At 49.1% G+C, this 16832-nt stretch overlaps 1 protein-coding gene across 1 annotated transcript in view; it reads right to left on the bottom strand.

Annotated features, from left to right (window-relative positions):
• Positions 1–16832, bottom strand: part of LOC144828980 (fibrous sheath-interacting protein 2-like) — a 364242-nt gene that overhangs the window by 245893 nt on the left and 101517 nt on the right. Inside the window, exon 2 of the mRNA XM_078687657.1 lies at positions 8246–8291. Coding sequence (XP_078543783.1) covers positions 8246–8291 — 46 coding nt within the window. The remainder of the gene's footprint in view (positions 1–8245; positions 8292–16832) is intronic.

Consider the following 16832-nt stretch of genomic DNA (forward strand, 5'->3'; position numbering starts at 1 on the left):
GCGGAGCAAGGCCCGTCCCTTAGCTGCTGGTGCTGCGGCGCTGCCACGAAGAAAGCTGGAACCGTTGGTGAGTCAACCCCACAGGACTCTGCACTGGCGCTGCCTTTATGCGCCTCCTGGCGCTGCTGAGGGCGTCACTGGTGGTGGGAGGGACCCGCGGAGCCAAGCCCGGCCGGGGAGCAGGCGGAGCAAGGCCCGGCCCTTAGCTGCTGGTGCCGCGGCGGAGCAAAGCCCGGCCACGAAGAAAGCTGGAACCGTTGGTGAGTCAACCCCACAGGACTCTGCAATGGCGCTGCCTTTATGCGCTGTGATGTTTCCCCGCGGGTCGCGAGATCCCTACACAGCCCATCACGAGTATCACCCCTCCTCTGCTCTCCCTTCCAGGACACGCAAACCGAAACGACCACCACAGCGTCCGTGACAACGGAACACCCGCCCCTCACTCTGTTGCAGGACCCAATCGGAAGGACTTCCCCCTGACCCCGGAAGTCCCACCTCCCTGCCGACGGCCGGACACAGAAAAGACGGAGGGCGAGAGACAGCAGACGTCGGAGTATCGTGGCAGGAGGTTTCGAGTGGCGTTACGACGGAGGGAGAAGACGGGAGCGGAGAAATCGAGGAGTGGTCGGAAGACTGGTGGAGTCCCACGGAGGTGGCTGAAGAGCGGCCGTAACTCGGAGGAGAGTTACGGCGGAGCGCGTGAGTACCAGTCTCCTTCCTGTAGCACGCTAGGTGCTTTGTGTACATAGTACGACCCCCTCCCGTGTAATTACTCCCTCTATCATAGACACGTCCACTGTAGTAATAAGACACCTTGTATATAGCATACAGCACTTTGCACTGTACAGAGACCGCCCCCACACGAACCCTCTCGATCACCAATTACTATATTCTCTTCCTTCTTCGTCCTTCCTACCCCTTCCTCACGGTCCTTTCTACCTCTTCACCCCTGGTAACGGTGAACGGTATCCGGCCTCTAGCCCCAGTAGGACTAACGGCTCCTCCTTTTTCTCTTACTGCCCTCCGAGGAGCCTTCCCGGTCATCTACGGACGTCTACACCCAAGACCCGGAACACCACTGGTCCCAACAACACCCGGCGGCAACAGAAGAAGAAGACGATACAGCCCTCAAGAAACCATATCTTTGTTCCCTCTCTTGGCCTACGATCTTTTCGGTGTGCAATAAAAGAACACTATTGCCCACTATATCCGGCCTCCTCGCCTGATTTTCCAGTCCGCCGACAGCCCACGATCACATCTGGTGTCAGAAGTGGGATTTCCTGGAGGCATGGAGGCCGTGATGAAGAGGATGGCCGAAACCCAGGAACAAATGGGTAAACTCATGGAGCAGTTCCTGAAGACCGCTGAGGACGACCGAGGCCAGCTCCACGATGTACTGAAGGGACAGGGGGACACGCACCAGCAAGCCATGGGAAAATTGACCGACGTTCTGGGACATCAGAGGCCCATGACATCCCTGCCTTCCGTGGTTCTCCAGAAGTATGTGCCGGGGGAGGACCCGGACTTCTTCTTTACGAACTTTGAGCGGCTAGCACAGGTCCACCTCATGGCCTGTTGACCGGTGGGGCCACTATCTAGGACCCTTGTTGACCGGCGACCTGCAAGCCGCGTATCAACAGGCGAACATACAGGGCAACAATCCTTATCCAGATATCAAGAAGTGTATCCTTGAACGGCTGGGCATAGACGACGAAACGTACCGTGTAAAGCTGCGCCAGGCCAAAGAAGGACCACAAGAGACCCCCAGAGCCCTTTCGTTTCGGATCAAAGACTTGACCAATCGCTGGCTGAGACCCGATGCCTCCACCAAGGAGGAGATCCTCGAGAAAATATACCTCGAACAGCTTTTGATGTCTTTGTATCCAGCCACTCAAAGATGGGTACGACAACATGCCCGTCTTACACTTGATGCCGCTGTGGAAATCGCAAGTGCCTATAGGCGTGCACAGGAGGTGCAGCGAGGTAGAGAGGAAAACCCACATAAAGTTCATCCTTCCACGGCCATCAGGCCTCACCGTCCTCCTCCACCACGAAGACCGGAGCCGACCCCCCTGTATCCCGCCCCTTTGTTGCCGCGACCTCCCAACCTGGGTCCTCAATGCTACAGTTGTGGGGGTTTTGGTCACATCGCTCGAGTGTGCCCCCACAAGGAAGAGCCGATGGAGGTTGGCCTTGCCCGCAACTATGTATGCTCAGTTCCTGGTGCTGCACCACCCCCGTTGCATTGCCCGGTGAACATTGATGGACAAACTCTCATGGTTCTGGCGGACACTGGGTGTCGACAGAGCGTACTCAGACCTCAGGACTTGAACCACCCTGTTAGCCCACCGTCTGGTATGGTCGCCATTCAATGTGTCCATGGCGATACGAAAAGATACCCCACCACCCAAGTACATGTCCGACACCCTAAGGATCCCGGAACCACCCTCAGCGTAGGTCTTGTGCCAGCTCTGCCAGAACAGGCCATACTGGGGAGCGACTATTCCGGTCTACCGGGACTTCTACAGGACACTACCGAGTCCCTGACCCGATGGTGGGAAGACGCGCCTTTTCCTCAGGGTGACTCCGCCTCTGCGAAGGAACCCAAACCCCAGAAAACCAAAGCACAAAAGAAGAAGGAAAGGAGAGAGTACACCGGTGTCTTCCCCGTGATCCCGGACGACCACCCCCGGCAGACCGACAGGGACTTCAGGGCAGCACAGCGAGAAGATCCTGTCCTACAGGAAGCGTGGGGAAAAGCATTAGACAACGAGGATCCCCTTACGGTAGGTCCCTACTTCTTCAAGAAACATGGGTTGTTGTATCGCAAGGGAGGGACCCAGCAAAAACCCCATCTTCTGATCCCTGGACCTTTTCGAGATAAGGTCCTGTTCCTTGCCCATAGCCACCTCCTGGGGGGTCACTTTGGCGACGAAAAAACCAGTCAGATGATCTTAGACAAGTTTTATTGGCCCGGGGTATATCAACACATCAAGACGTATTGCAGGGAGTGCCCCGTGTGCCAGAAACACAGCAGGTATCGGCCCCCTGGGGTACCCCTACGGCCCCTTCCTGTTATCGATGTCCCATTCAGCAGAGTAGGGATGGGCATTATAGGGCCCCTGTTACCCTCTCGAAGCGGCTGCCGCTATGCCCTAGTCATCGTGGACTATGCCACGCGCTTCCCTGAAGCCCTACCTCTATGCCAACCCACCACCCAGAACATCGCCAAAGACCTCATTTCAGTGTTTTCTAGGGTGGGGTTTCCCCGGGAAATCCTGAACGATCAGGGCACTCCCTTTGTCTCGGCTCTGATGAGGCAAGTCTGCTCCCAACTAGGGATTAAACAGATCAGAACCTCGGCGTACCATCCGCAAACCGATGGGTTAGTGGAGAGGTACAACGCCACGTTGAAACAGACTCTAAAGAAATTGCTGGGGTTACAAGCAAAAAGGTGGGAGGATATGCTACCCCTTGCGTTGTTCGCTATCCGTTGTACTACACAGAGCAGCACCGGTTACTCGCCCTATGAATTACTATATGGTCGACCCCCTTGAACCTTATTGGACATGGCCCAAGAAGCATGGGAAATAGAACCAGACCGTACGCGCCCTCTCCCCGAATACATGGACAACCTAAAGACACACCTGTCTGTGATAAGGGACATCGTCCGCCAAAACCTAGAGAACGCACAAAATAAACAGAAGGGACAATATGATAAGGGCACAAAACCACGGACCTTTTCCGTCGGGGATTGGGTTCTTTTGATGATGCCGTCCTCAGACCAGAAACTCCTAGGGCAATGGCAGGGCCCTTATGCCATCCTTTGACAGGTGACCCCTGTCACCTACGAGTTAGACCTGGACCCCACACGTGGTACTACACAAATATATCACGTGAACCTTCTAAAGAAATGGGAAGGCCCTCGTCCCGTCCTGTCTAGCTCTCTTTCTGGTACTCCCCTCTCCTTTTCCCCCTGTATTGATCCTGACTTACCCACACCACAGAGTCTTGAACTAAAGGATGTTCTGTTTCCCTTACACCAGGTGTTTTCCTCCGCACCCGGACATACCACCATCACAGAACACGCCATACAAACGGTACCTGGGAAGGTGGTCCGGCAAAGGCCATATAGGGTCCCCGAAGCCCGTAGGGCGGTCATAAAACGAGAAACAGAAAAGATGTTGGAGATGGGCATAGTAGAACCCTCGGTGAGCGAATGGAACTCCCCGATTGTCCTTGTACCCAAACCTGACGGGTCTGTCAGGTTTTGTATTGACTTCCGAGAAGTCAACAAGATTTCCTCCTTCGATACATATCCGTTGCCTCGCGTCGATGAGATGGTCGAACGCATAGGGAAGGCCCGGTATATCTCCACGCTCGACCTCTGTAAGGGGTATTGGCAGATCCCCCTCAGAGAGGAGGACAGGAAAAAGACGGCGTTTTCCACTCCTGAAGGTTTATACCAGTTCCTAGTACTCCCTTTCGGCCTCCATGGCGCACCTGCTACATTCCAACGTGCAATGAACCACATTCTAAGACCCCACACCCTGTATGCGGGCGCTTATCTGGACGATATCGTCATTTACAGTGATGACTGGGCACAACACCTAGATCACCTCCACAAGGTCATCACTTCTCTGGGGTCTTATGGGTTCACGATAAACCCAGCCAAAACCACCATAGCAGCCCAGACAGTTAAGTATCTGGGATATCTCCTGGGTGAGGGTCTCATCCGTCCCCAGAAAAGCAAGACCGAGGCTATCCAATCTCTCCCTTTTCCCCAGACCAGGAGACACCTTCATGCATTTCTGGGCCTCTTAGGCTATTATCGAAGGTTTGTATCTAACTTTTCGCAAAGAGCAGCGCCGCTCACGGACCTGTTAAAAAAATCCTCCAAAACTGAATCAGTCCTTCGAAATCCAACACCATCGTTGTGGCAGGCATTTACCGACTTGAAAAACGCCCTGACATCAAGTCCTGTGTTGGTGAGTCCTGATTACTCCCAACCCTTCCTGCTCCAGACAGATGCCTCGGAACAAGGACTAGGGGCGGTACTATCCCAAAAAGACCCCCTAGGGAACGATAAACCCATCCTCTACCTTAGTAGGAAGCTATTTCCACAAGAAAAAAACTATGCCGTGGTGGAGAAAGAAGCCCTGGCTATCAAGTGGGCGGTGGAGAGCCTCCGATACTACTTGGAGGGTCGGGACTTTACCATTTACACTTATCACACTCCCCTGGAGTGGATGGCTCGGAATAAAGGACACAATGACCGAGTCCTCCGTTGGTTTCTGTCGCTCCAACCCTACCACTTCACAACAGTACATCGGAAAGGTGTGGACCAGGGCAATGCAGACTACCTCTCTCGCTATCCCATGTCCCCCACCCGTACAAGAAGGACAGCTAGGGGAAGGGAATGTGATGTTTCCCCGCGGGTCGCGAGATCCCTACACACCCCATCACGAGTATCACCCCTCCTCTGCTCTCCCTTCCAGGACACGCAAACCGAAACGACCACCACAACGTCCGTGACAACGGAACACCCGCCCCTCACTCTGTTGCAGGACCCAATCGGAAGAGACGACGGACCGGAAGGACTTCCCCCTGACCCCGGAAGTCCCACCTCCCTGCCGACGGCCGGACACAGAAAAGACGGAGGGCGAGAGACAGCAGACGTCGGAGTATCGTGGCAGGAGATTTCGACTGGCGTTACGACGGAAGGAGAAGACGGGAGCGGAGAAATCGAGGAGTGGTCGGAAGGCTGGTGGAGTCCCACGGAGGTGGCTGAAGAGCGGCCGTAACTCGGAGGAGAGTTACGGCGGAGCGCGCGAGTACCAGTCTCCTTCCTGTAGCACGCTAGGTGCTTTGTGTACATAGTACGACCCCCTCCCGTGTAATTACTCCCTCTATCATAGACACGTCCACTGTAGTAATAAGACACCTTGTATATAGCATACAGCACTTTGCACTGTACAGAGACCGCCCCCACACGAACCCTCTCGATCACCAATTACTATATTCTCTTCCTTCTTCGTCCTTCCTACCCCTTCCTCACGGTCCTTTCTACCTCATCACCCCTGGTAACGGTGAACGGTATCCGGCCTCTAGCCCCAGTAGGACTAACGGCTCCTTCTTTTTCTCTTACTGCCCTCCGAGGAGCCTTCCCGGTCATCTACGGACGTCTACACCCAAGACCCGGAACACCACTGGTCCCCACAACACCCGGCGGCAACAGAAGAAGAAGACGATACAGCCCTCAAGAAACCATATCTTTGTTCCCTCTCTTGTCCTACGATCTTTTCGGTGTGCAATAAAAGAACACTATTGCCCACTATATCCGGCCTCCTCGCCTGATTTTCCAGTCCGCCGACAGCCCACGATCACATGCGCCTCCTGGCGCTGCGGACGGCGTCACTGGTGGGGGGGGGGACCCGGCGGAGCCAAGCCAGGCCGGGGAGCAGGCGGAGCAAGGCCCGGCCCTTAGCTGCTGGTGCTGCGGCGGAGCAAAGCCCGGCCACGAAGAAAGCTGGAACCGTTGGTGAGTCAACACTCTGTAAGGTATTCTAGATAATCCTAGAAAATATTTTCCCTACTGCATCAACCAATGCTACTTGGCAATAGTTGCCAGGGAGAGGTTGTGTACTCCTTTTATGTAGCATGATTATAATACTTCCAACCCAATAAGGGGAAGTAACAGTATACTATAACAGTGAGCAAAATGGGGAGGTAAGAGGTCCACAACAATGATTGTAACAGTAATGAGCACTTTGTCCAGGCCCATTGCCCAAGGACCTCATTCCCTTAATAATGCCCACAATCTCATTTGTAGATGGAGCCCAGCATACTGGGGGAGAAGAAAATTCAATAAGGAGAGTATGAACCCACACAGAATCACTGTTATCTGATTAGTTCTTCGAGGTAGGTTCTCCAAATTGCTTTCATTAATGTAACACAGAAGGACTTTTCTCAGGTGCCACAGCTGTTAGAAATAATTCCCAATATCTTTTGTCAACTAAACAAGAGGCTGCTTCCTTTAACTGAACCCAATTGTAGCCTTCTTCTCTTTTCTTTAGAGAAAATGTTTTCCTATACCTGCTCCTTTTCAGAAGATTAATTAATTTGCTTAATTAATTAATTAATTAATTTGTTTCGTACAACGGAAAAGGCCTGGTATTGTATCCTCACTATCTGTTTATCTCCCTGTTGAAAACCCATTACCGGGTTAAGATGTAATCTCTGGTGGGAGGGTAAGGTGGTTATTTTACAGGCGGAAACCAAGGTTTTTAGACAGATTCTGTGCTTAATTAGTGAGTCGGGGGGAAAAAAGATGTGAATCTCCTAATAATGTGTAAATTATTCTTTTAGTGTTGCAGATGTATTGGAGTGTCAATGAATTCTACCAGTAGGTCCATTGAATCCCACTGATACATCTTTAAAAATCCAGGTTACGTCAATCACACAGTAGATCAACATATGGTCACAATAAGGATTATCTAGGACTTCCATATGTGTTATCATATTAAACGTGGAAAATGGAACAATTACATAATCAATAATGGGGCCACTCGAGAGAGATTTATTAGTAATATTCACTAGGATATAAATCTCTTTTCTTCCATTTACTATATTCAATATTCCTTAGACCTTCTAGTTGAAGCAATCCTCTTATATCCGCTCTACAGTTAGAAGGGAAAATAGCTGAGGGGATTTGTCAGGCTTCCTTTTCAGATTCATTTGCGAATAACCTTAAAGCATGAATAGAGACTTTAGCATTCAGGTCGTCTGGTAGTACTATATGTTTATATATCTCTGTCATCATAATCATAGAGAAAAAAATCAAACAGTTTGAACAAGTAGGTGGCTAAGTTCATCAGTGTGTATAGTGTTTGCAGATAGACAGTCAGAACTACACAAAAAAATTAAATTACAAGTGTAAAAACAACTTTGGAATGTATTAATACACAACACAGACTGTGAGATTCAAGATGCACAATGAGTTAATGGCATTTATCAATTTGTATTTTAATAATACTTTTTGACAGCTAACATCATTCAAAAACATTCCATGCAACACCATTTGTAATCATAGAGGCTATTTTGTGAGACCACTTTCTGATTGCACTGGGCTGGCAATATTCCTGCGACTTCGTTTGGTGCACAGCAAATCACTTTCTGCACCTAGTCGAGCCACCAATGTTAAGTTTATCACTCTCCATCTCAAAGTCATATGATTGAACCTTACCATATACATTCTTCGCTTTAAGTCATCAACGCTCCGGCCATTTGCACTGCAGAAAAGAGAATTAAAAGACGTTGGAGAAGTGAAATGTCATCTACAAATGCAAATTGTATAGGCCAGGGCATAGTTGCTTCATTAAAGATACACTGAATACACCACAGCATGCATCCATGACCCACTTTCTTTAGCACATTGTAATCAGGTATACACTCTAATCAGTTGTTTTCCATTGCAATAAGAGGTGTCAAGAAAATCAGAAAATGTCGGAAAAACCTTCATTTTAATGGACATCCTCACATTCGGTATGTATAAAGGCAACACAGGTATTACACTCATCTTATTATTGTAATCCTAGTCTTCCTTCATGGGTATGGTTTTTAAAATCATACATTCTGAATATCTCTTCCTAAGTGATACATAAAAGACAAATGTCTTTTCACAGATAAATGATAATGGATATCTAGGGAGTGTTTGTGGAAGTTGTGGTGGAAATTTGGATCCCAAAGTACCTCTGGATGTTATCAGGTGCCAACTAATAATTTCACTCAGGTAAGATGTGGACCCAAGGGCGAGCTGACAGACCCTGTCCCAGTCAATCAGGGTGTGAGGCAAGGGTGTGGTCTAGCTCCAAACATATTTATTTTATTCAATGACCTGGTGACATACCTAGAGTAGTGTGAAAATTATTCCCCGAGTGTAGCTGAGGGAAAGGTTCCAACAAAATCACCCAGGGGCGTAGCTAGAGCTTGTGGCGCCCGGGGCTAGCCCTCAGATTGCCGCCCCTTGGGGGGGGAGAGGGGTGCTGGGGAAAAAGGACGGGGAGCACTTGGAAGATGTCCAAGAGACACGTAGTATTGCTGCTAATAGTAGTTACCTCGATCATGCAATTTACATGCACATACATGACACGATCAAAGGCTACACAGTTGAATACACCGGTGACTGGCAGTACAAAAGAAAACACACAGACTGCATGATCTATCTGGAGATTCAGAAAAACCGCATGTGACATCCATCAGAGAGCTGTGTGAACTATTACCCCTCAGCACAATGCAAACATGCACATACATGACACTGTTCAGGGATCCATCATCTACAGCGGACATTAAATGACCATACTTCATAGTCCCCCCATTAAAGCAGTGGGGACCTGCACAAACGCACGATGTGCTCTGGGGACCCAAAACCAACTTAACAGTGTCGAAGCCTGTGATTCTTTACCTTTCAAAAACAGCAAATTAATTATTCACAGGGAATGACTCACTGTGTGCCCTTAGAACTAAATACAGCACAAAGGGGTCAGCCAGTCAGCTCCTCCCTTGCCAACACAGGTTGGATACAGTGACAGCCCACTCTGATGGCCCAAAGGCAACAATCAGGGGTCGCGCCCTGTCATTACTTCCAAGCAGCAGCAACCAACTACCTGGGAATGAAAAGACGTGTGCTCTTGGGACACAAAACCAGCTTGTAATAGTGCATCTCTCCTTCAGAGCAGCCTCAGCACAAACAACACTAAGGTTAATATGACTTTATTGTTAGGTCTGACTTGTAATAATATAATAAATACATCCAAATTCTCCACTGTGCACTAGATGCAGATTCAGAAATGTTTATAATGTCCATCAGAAGTGAGACCAGTTGCATCCCTGGACAGCCAACACTTGAATGTCGCTATAACAGCAGAAATCCTTTCTAAGGATAACATTAAGCCATACCAGATGTAAATAACCATTAGACACACTGTGCAATAAAAAAGTACCTACAATGAACACTGCCCTCGGCTCCCTTTTAAAATAATCCCCTAGAGCAGTGCAAACATTCACCCCCCAGTCACAAGGATCTGGGTTTAATCCATCATTCTTTTGCTCACCGCACCAACCCAGTTTGGATCCAGCCATATGCAAATCTTGAGCCTGTTCATTATGGGAACAGTCCAGCCCGAACTGCCAAGCCAGGGGGTGAATGTATGACATTGTTCTGCATTCTGTCCATCAATTGTTCTTTTTACATATCCAAGGCACTTACTACTGGGGAACTTCCTGCATCCCTCCGGGAGTCCCTCCTCATATCCTCATCTCCCTACTCAAACTGGACAGGGACCCTACCCACCTGTCCTCTTATCGGCCTATAGCCATTCTGGGCACTGACATTACTGTGCTCGTTACAGTTCGTTTTACACGCTAACCCTTGTCAGTGTTGTTTCGATTGTGCTTTAGCACTCTGCGTTTCGAGACAAGCTTCACTCCTACCCTCTGCAGCCTCGCAGTAGAGCTACTACCTTGGAATCGCGGCCTGCAGTGCTAAGTTAATTCCTGGAGTCTCGCTGTTGCGCGAGGCATGGAGAACAAACCTACTGTCTGCATGCATTTACGCTGTGATACCCCACCATTCAATATTTTTGGGGGCAACTGTCCCCAGGGTATTTAAGTATTTAATTTGCCTGGTTTTCAATGTTTTAGTGCTGTCAGTTGCATAATTTAGCGATGGGCTCCTATCCTATCATAGTGTAGACCCAAGGAGAGGATGTATCTTAACGGTCGGAGCTGCTGACATTTGAATGTAAGAGCTGGGTTCTAAACTCTGTTGGCTCCGGTGATTCGGGGCAAATAATGCAATCTCTCCATGCATACCGAAAATGAATGTGTCCTGCTGCTCATATAAAGCGCTCCAATACATTTGGGTCGAGTTCGCGCTATATAAAACTTCAAACAAAACCTACGTGTTATTGCCTTCTGTTATTCACTGAGGAGAGGAGGTGTTGGGGGGGCTTGTATTCATGTCTGGGCTGCGGCCCCCCGTTGCTCGCACCGAGGGCTGCCTGGCGGTGCTGCGGGTGAGGGAGGCGGGCTGGCAGTGAAGGAAGGCAGCAGAGGGATAGTATGCCTGCCGGCGTGCCCCCACCAACAGTACGAGGTCGATAGGTAGTGGTGCAAGGTTGACGGCAATGTGCAGCGTGCAGGGCAGGATAAAGTCAGGGGCCACTCACAGATGCGTCGACCCACAGGGGCCCAAAGGAAACGACCCAACTGCGACAATCTGGTGTGCAGCACCCCAGGGGGCAAAGCTGCAGTTATGTGCGATCAGTAAGCACCCAGATGCACCCTCAATGTACGTAACCTCTCCCGCTGCCAAACCCGGCACCCATTGCCCCTTTTACATGTGTCTTTACTTTGGGGTTTGTTTATCGTGTCTTCGGCGCAGTATTTTATTTTGTATCCCTTCAATGGTACCGCGACAATTTGTGCAGAGCCTCTTCGTCCGTAACGCATTGTATTTTGTTCCATTCACCCTCAAAGGTGGAGGTAATTGCATCCTCTGTTAGTTTGGTATTGCTTGTCATATCCTTGTAGCCGGACTGCCAATATACCACACACAGGACACCGGTGAGTATGTGTAATCTTCTTTATTGTATTCTGCAGCAGCCTGCCTCAGCACGTCCTGTCCCCTTGCTCAGTTCTCTTTGTGTCCGTCCTCTTCCTGTTCCCTAACAGGATGTGGTGTCCGGTGACCTGGTCACCTCCCTCATGACCCACAGGGTCCTAGTGTCCCCTCATGTCCAGTCGCCCATTTGTCAGGTCACTACACCTCCCCCCTTGTCGCAAACAAATCTTTAGTACATACAACAAATCTTTGGTACATTTCACCAGACATTGTCAAACTCTTTTATGGTGACAGTATTTGCTGATGATACTGGAGAGGTATCGAGAGAGAGAGAGAGAGAGAGAGAGAGAGAGAGAGAGAGAGAGAGAGAGAGAGAGAGAGATAGACATTGATATACGGAAAAATGTGTCCACCGGTCTCCGTTGCTTTGCATCTCCTCAATCAGTCTCTTGGGCTTCTTGCCTTCTCTCTTTTGTCTTTGTTCTATTAAATCCTCTTGTGCTGTTTCCTCTTTGGCGTCTTTCTTCAGCCCACGTTTCGGCCGCTCCTCTTCTTTTGTCTTCAATTCTCTAGAGTACGACCCATTCCTGGTGATGTGGTATTGTCCTGCTGACGCCGTTATCATTTGCCCTTTCACTTCCGTTACCGTCAGTGGGTCTTTTGCGAAAGTGCTGTCTGACTTCCGTTGTTGTCTTTGTCGGACTAGCGCAGTGTCTCCTTCTTTCGCTTTCGCATCTGTTGCATGTCTCTTCCGATCAGCATACGCCTTCATTCTTGTTGTCGCTTCTTTGTCTCTTTCAGCTACGTCTTTTTGTTCCACCCTTTCCACTTCTTTCACTTGAGGCAACCTCGTCCCACTTGATCGCCCCAACACCAGCTCTGCAGGGCATCTTCTTGTGGGGCTGTGAGCGGTGTTTCGACAGTCTCTCAGCACCTGACATAGTCCTTGTCCAATTGAGATCTGTGTTAGCTTGTTGCTCTGTGTTGCCTTTTTGATCGTTCCCATAGATCGTTCGGCCATTCTCTTTTCTTGCGGCCACAGAGACGCTATTCGTCGATCGTTCATCCCAAGGTACTCCATGAGCCTTTTGCATTCGTCACTTGAGAATGGTGGTCCATTGTCTATTTGTTGTGTCTGCGGTGACACCCCTGCTGCCAATATGTCATTCGAAGCTGGCAAAGTTGCATTGGCTGATGTTTGTGGAAGTGCGGACATTTGCAGTGGCTTCTGCTTTGATGTGGGCCCCGTTATTTGGCAGATGTGACAGTACATCACACTTTCTTCTCCCATGTTGTCACGTCCCGGGAACCATACTTTTTCCCGCACCATTTTCCTTCTTCTCAGCGTCCGTGGTATTACTATCTTGGTGCCTCATCACTATTCCGTTCTCGCCTTCTGATTGTTCTTCGCTAATCTTTTTGAACGCCAACAGCTCTTCCTTCAATACTTTTTTCCCCCAGCTGCTGTTGTTGTTGTTGTGCCTCCACCTTTGCTGTTTGGTCACCTTCATTATTGTCTGCATGGTGATGTCTTGTTTTGTCTCTTGTTGTAGTTCCTTTACTGTTATCGTTGCCGGTGTGTTATTCTTTCGTGCAAACTTTAGCTGTTCCTTCGCCATTTTTGCCTCTTGGGACACTTGTGGTAGGGTTTGCTTTGAAATATCATCTGCTGTGTGGTGTTCCTTCCCCGGCTTGTGTATCATTTTGACGTTATAATCCATCAGCCTTGTCCCCCACTTCTCTATCCTGGGCAGTCTCTCTCCGTTTGGGTGTCCGTATGTTATCATCAGTGCTTGGTGATCTGTTATGATTGTGAACAGCCTTCTGTGGATGACCATGTGGTAGCGTTCACACGCCCATCTTGCCGCCAAGCTCTCTTTTTCCGGCTGGGAGTATCTCGGCTGGGAGTATCCTTCTTCTACGTTTGATAGACTTTTGCTCCCATATGCCACCATGTGTCTTGGGGAATCTTTTCCTGCTTTGTGTTGTGCCAATATTGCTCCCGGTCCCACTGGGCCGGCATTTACAGTCAGTTCAGTGCGCTGCTTGGGGTATTCTTTTAGGATGCTTCTTTTCTCTGGCATGGCCATGAGACCCATTGTCTGAGCTGTGATGATGCTCAGCAAACATGGCGCCAGGATGTAGCCCTTCAGCACATGAATGTCCTCTTTGATCTTTTGGTCTTCATGTGTCGGTTCTTCTGTTAATTTCCCAATGTTTGTCACTTGTTTCCGTGACCCCCAAGTGAGAACCTCAACTCGGGACAGTCTCAACGTCTGCTTTCTCTTCATCTTTTCGTATTCCGATATACACCTGATGTTACATGTTGCACCGCTGTCCCACACAAACTTTGTTTTATGTGATCCTACTCCTATAGTCACGTGCTCTGTCTTTTTCATTTTTTTGTCCACCAGGCACCCTCTTTTTCCTTTTGTACCTTCATCCGTTGATTCTGTGGTAACATCCGTCATAAGATAGAGTCGTTCAGTCTTTTCTTCTTCTTCTTCCCATTCTGGTGATGAGTTCCTTGTTCCTGTTTCAACATGTCTATTTGTTGACACTTGCAGTCGCCATAGTCTTCCTCTGTCGTTCCTGAGCTGCACTCCTTGGCGTGCGCTGGCATATTCAGTTCTCCCGTTCCATTTCTTGCATGTCTGGCCAAATGTTAGGCATGGGCCTCGATGTGGAAATTCAAATCCACCTCCGTAGCATGTTCCTTCATGGTCTTTTCTCGTGGCCTGTTTATTCCTGTCTTTTTTCCAGCTGCCCGCGCGATCTTGTTCCATTTGTTTGTCTTTTCCTCGCTCCATTTCCTTAGCGTGTGCTGTCGCTCTTGCCTCCGCTCTTGCTAGCGACGCGATATTCTCTAGTGACGTTGGTTCTTTTATTCCTACTTGTGGCTCAGACAACTTGAAGGGTGGCGGTCTTCTGTATTGTGCACTTTGTCTTTCTGTTTTAGTTTCTGCCATCTCTTCTATTGTATGTGCTCTTCCTGGCACTCTTCTATTCTAGGTGCTCTTCCTGGCACTCTTCTGTTTTCTGTGCTCTTCTTGGCACTCTTTGTTTGAGGTGCTCTTCCTGGCACTCTTCTGTCTTCTGTGCTCTTCTTGGCACTCTTTGTTTGTTTCCTGCGATATCTCTTCTTTTCTGTGCTCTTCCTGGCACCCTTTTGTGTGCTCTTCCTGGCACTCTTTTGTTGTTTCCCGTGCTCTTCCTGGCACTCTTCTATTCTGGTGCTCTTTCTGGCACTCTTTCGTTGCTTCCTGTGCTCTTCCTGGCACTCTTCTGACTTTACTCTTTGTTGTTTCGCCTTCCCTTTTTAGGGCTCGCCTGGCGTTGGAGCGCGAAGCGCTCCCGCCAGCGAGTTCTATAGTCGCCTTCCTCCCTGTCAAGGGAGTAGCAGCCCGACACAGAGCTGTGAACGAGCCGACTCAGGTCCGTGAACGCGCGGGAACGTCAACGTGCACGTTCACGCGCGTCACGCTCCTGTCCTCCCGCTTCTCTGCCGAGGCGCGCTCCAGGCCGACTTGCTGGTGTGCGTCACAGCGTGTTCCAGCGGCCGGAGGTAGGTAAGTGAGGGACGGGGGGCGGCGGGATTTTTTGCTTTGTTGCTAGCTTGTTGGATTCCCCTTTCTATTCCTTGCCTGTACTCATCCCATTGGCCTGCTTACTTCTTTGTTGTCATTACTTCCAGTTCTCCATTTCTTAGCTCCATCTCTTGACCTTCTGTTGCATTTGCTGATTCCCCGTTCTGTTTATTGCATGTGCTCTTCCGTTTGCCGGACTCTTTCCTTATGTTGCGTTTTCTCCCCATTATCCATTTCTTGACTCCGTGTCCTCGTTCTATTGCTTCTTCCTTGGATCTTTTTCTGTTTCTTGTCAGTATTTTTCCTTTGTTGGCCTTCTTCCTATCTTTGTTGCTATCACGCCTTGTTTTTTTAAGGGGCGAGTGGGGAAGGTCGGTCTTTCGCCCAACTCCTTGACATCAGATTACCCGTTTCCCCGAGTTTACAACTAAACACCGGTACTTTTCAAACTTGGTGCGCAGTGTTTCACTGCTGTGAACGGCTTTGATCTGTAGCCCGTGTTGATTTAAGCGCCCAGGGCGGTACTCTCATCTGTGGTGTTACCATTTTGAATCCCAACAAAGTCAACGCACCCTTTCATCTTTCTCATGCGGATAAAAAGAGCAAACATGAGTTTGGAAAGAAGGAAAGCATGCTTATTTGCAAAGACGGCTGCACTGCATACATCTGTGAAATATTGGTTAAGGGGGCCCTCGAGTTTAGCTAAAAAAAGAGAACAGCAACAATAGGCTTCTGGAATGTTCTATTGTTTTGTGATGTCATCTGAGGTTTAGAGATCTACTGTGACGTCATTCACTGTAAGGCCCCTTTAAAGGAAGGTGTTAGCACTTATTGCAGATTACTTGATTCTAACAACTTCATAACTATAAGAAGACTGGGTCGTGCCTTATACTTCAAATACATTGTGAAATCTTTAACCGAGGATGTGTACTGGTGAATGACACAAGTAGTTCAGCAAGATTAGAACCTACCTAATTACTTGGGTAACTTGGTTACTGTGTACCTGTGGAAACAGTACCCAAGAGTGCTTATTGAAAGGCTTTACATGAGCACCAGTTACATTACACAAGGGCACATTCATTCATGGGGAGATTATTTTAAATGATTTACCCAGAATCCCAGGATGTTGAGCCAGCGTCAAGATTCGAACCAGGATACCCAGTTCCAGAGGTTTTTTTTTTTGCAGAGTTTTATATAGCGCGAACTTGACCCGAATCCGAATCGGGTATCAGAGCGATAGCACCAGTTACGTTACATGAGGGGACACACTCATTTTTGTTAGGCATGGGGAGATTACGTGATTTGCCCAGAATCACAGGATGTTTTAGCGTCATTACCGAGATTCAAACCCAGTTCTCCAGATCCGAGGTTTAGCGCCCTAGACGTTAGGCCAACTCCTCTCCAGTGTTGGCAGCTTTGGTTGTTATGCACATCCATATAGTCGATCCCCGCTTGCACCTGACTCTGAATGTTGCCCTTTCCCCCTAGATCACGCTTGATAACCCCTCCCCACCCTCTTACCTCAGTCTTCCCTCACCCTTCAATAGAAGTATTCTTTGAAATAACGTCACTACCATATCATTGCACATTAGTCATTTGTATACGCATGCGTGCACGCCTCT

The sequence above is a fragment of the Lissotriton helveticus genome, chromosome 4_1 (genome assembly GCF_964261635.1).
Source record: "Lissotriton helveticus chromosome 4_1, aLisHel1.1, whole genome shotgun sequence".
Classification (NCBI taxonomy): Eukaryota; Metazoa; Chordata; class Amphibia; order Caudata; family Salamandridae; genus Lissotriton; species Lissotriton helveticus.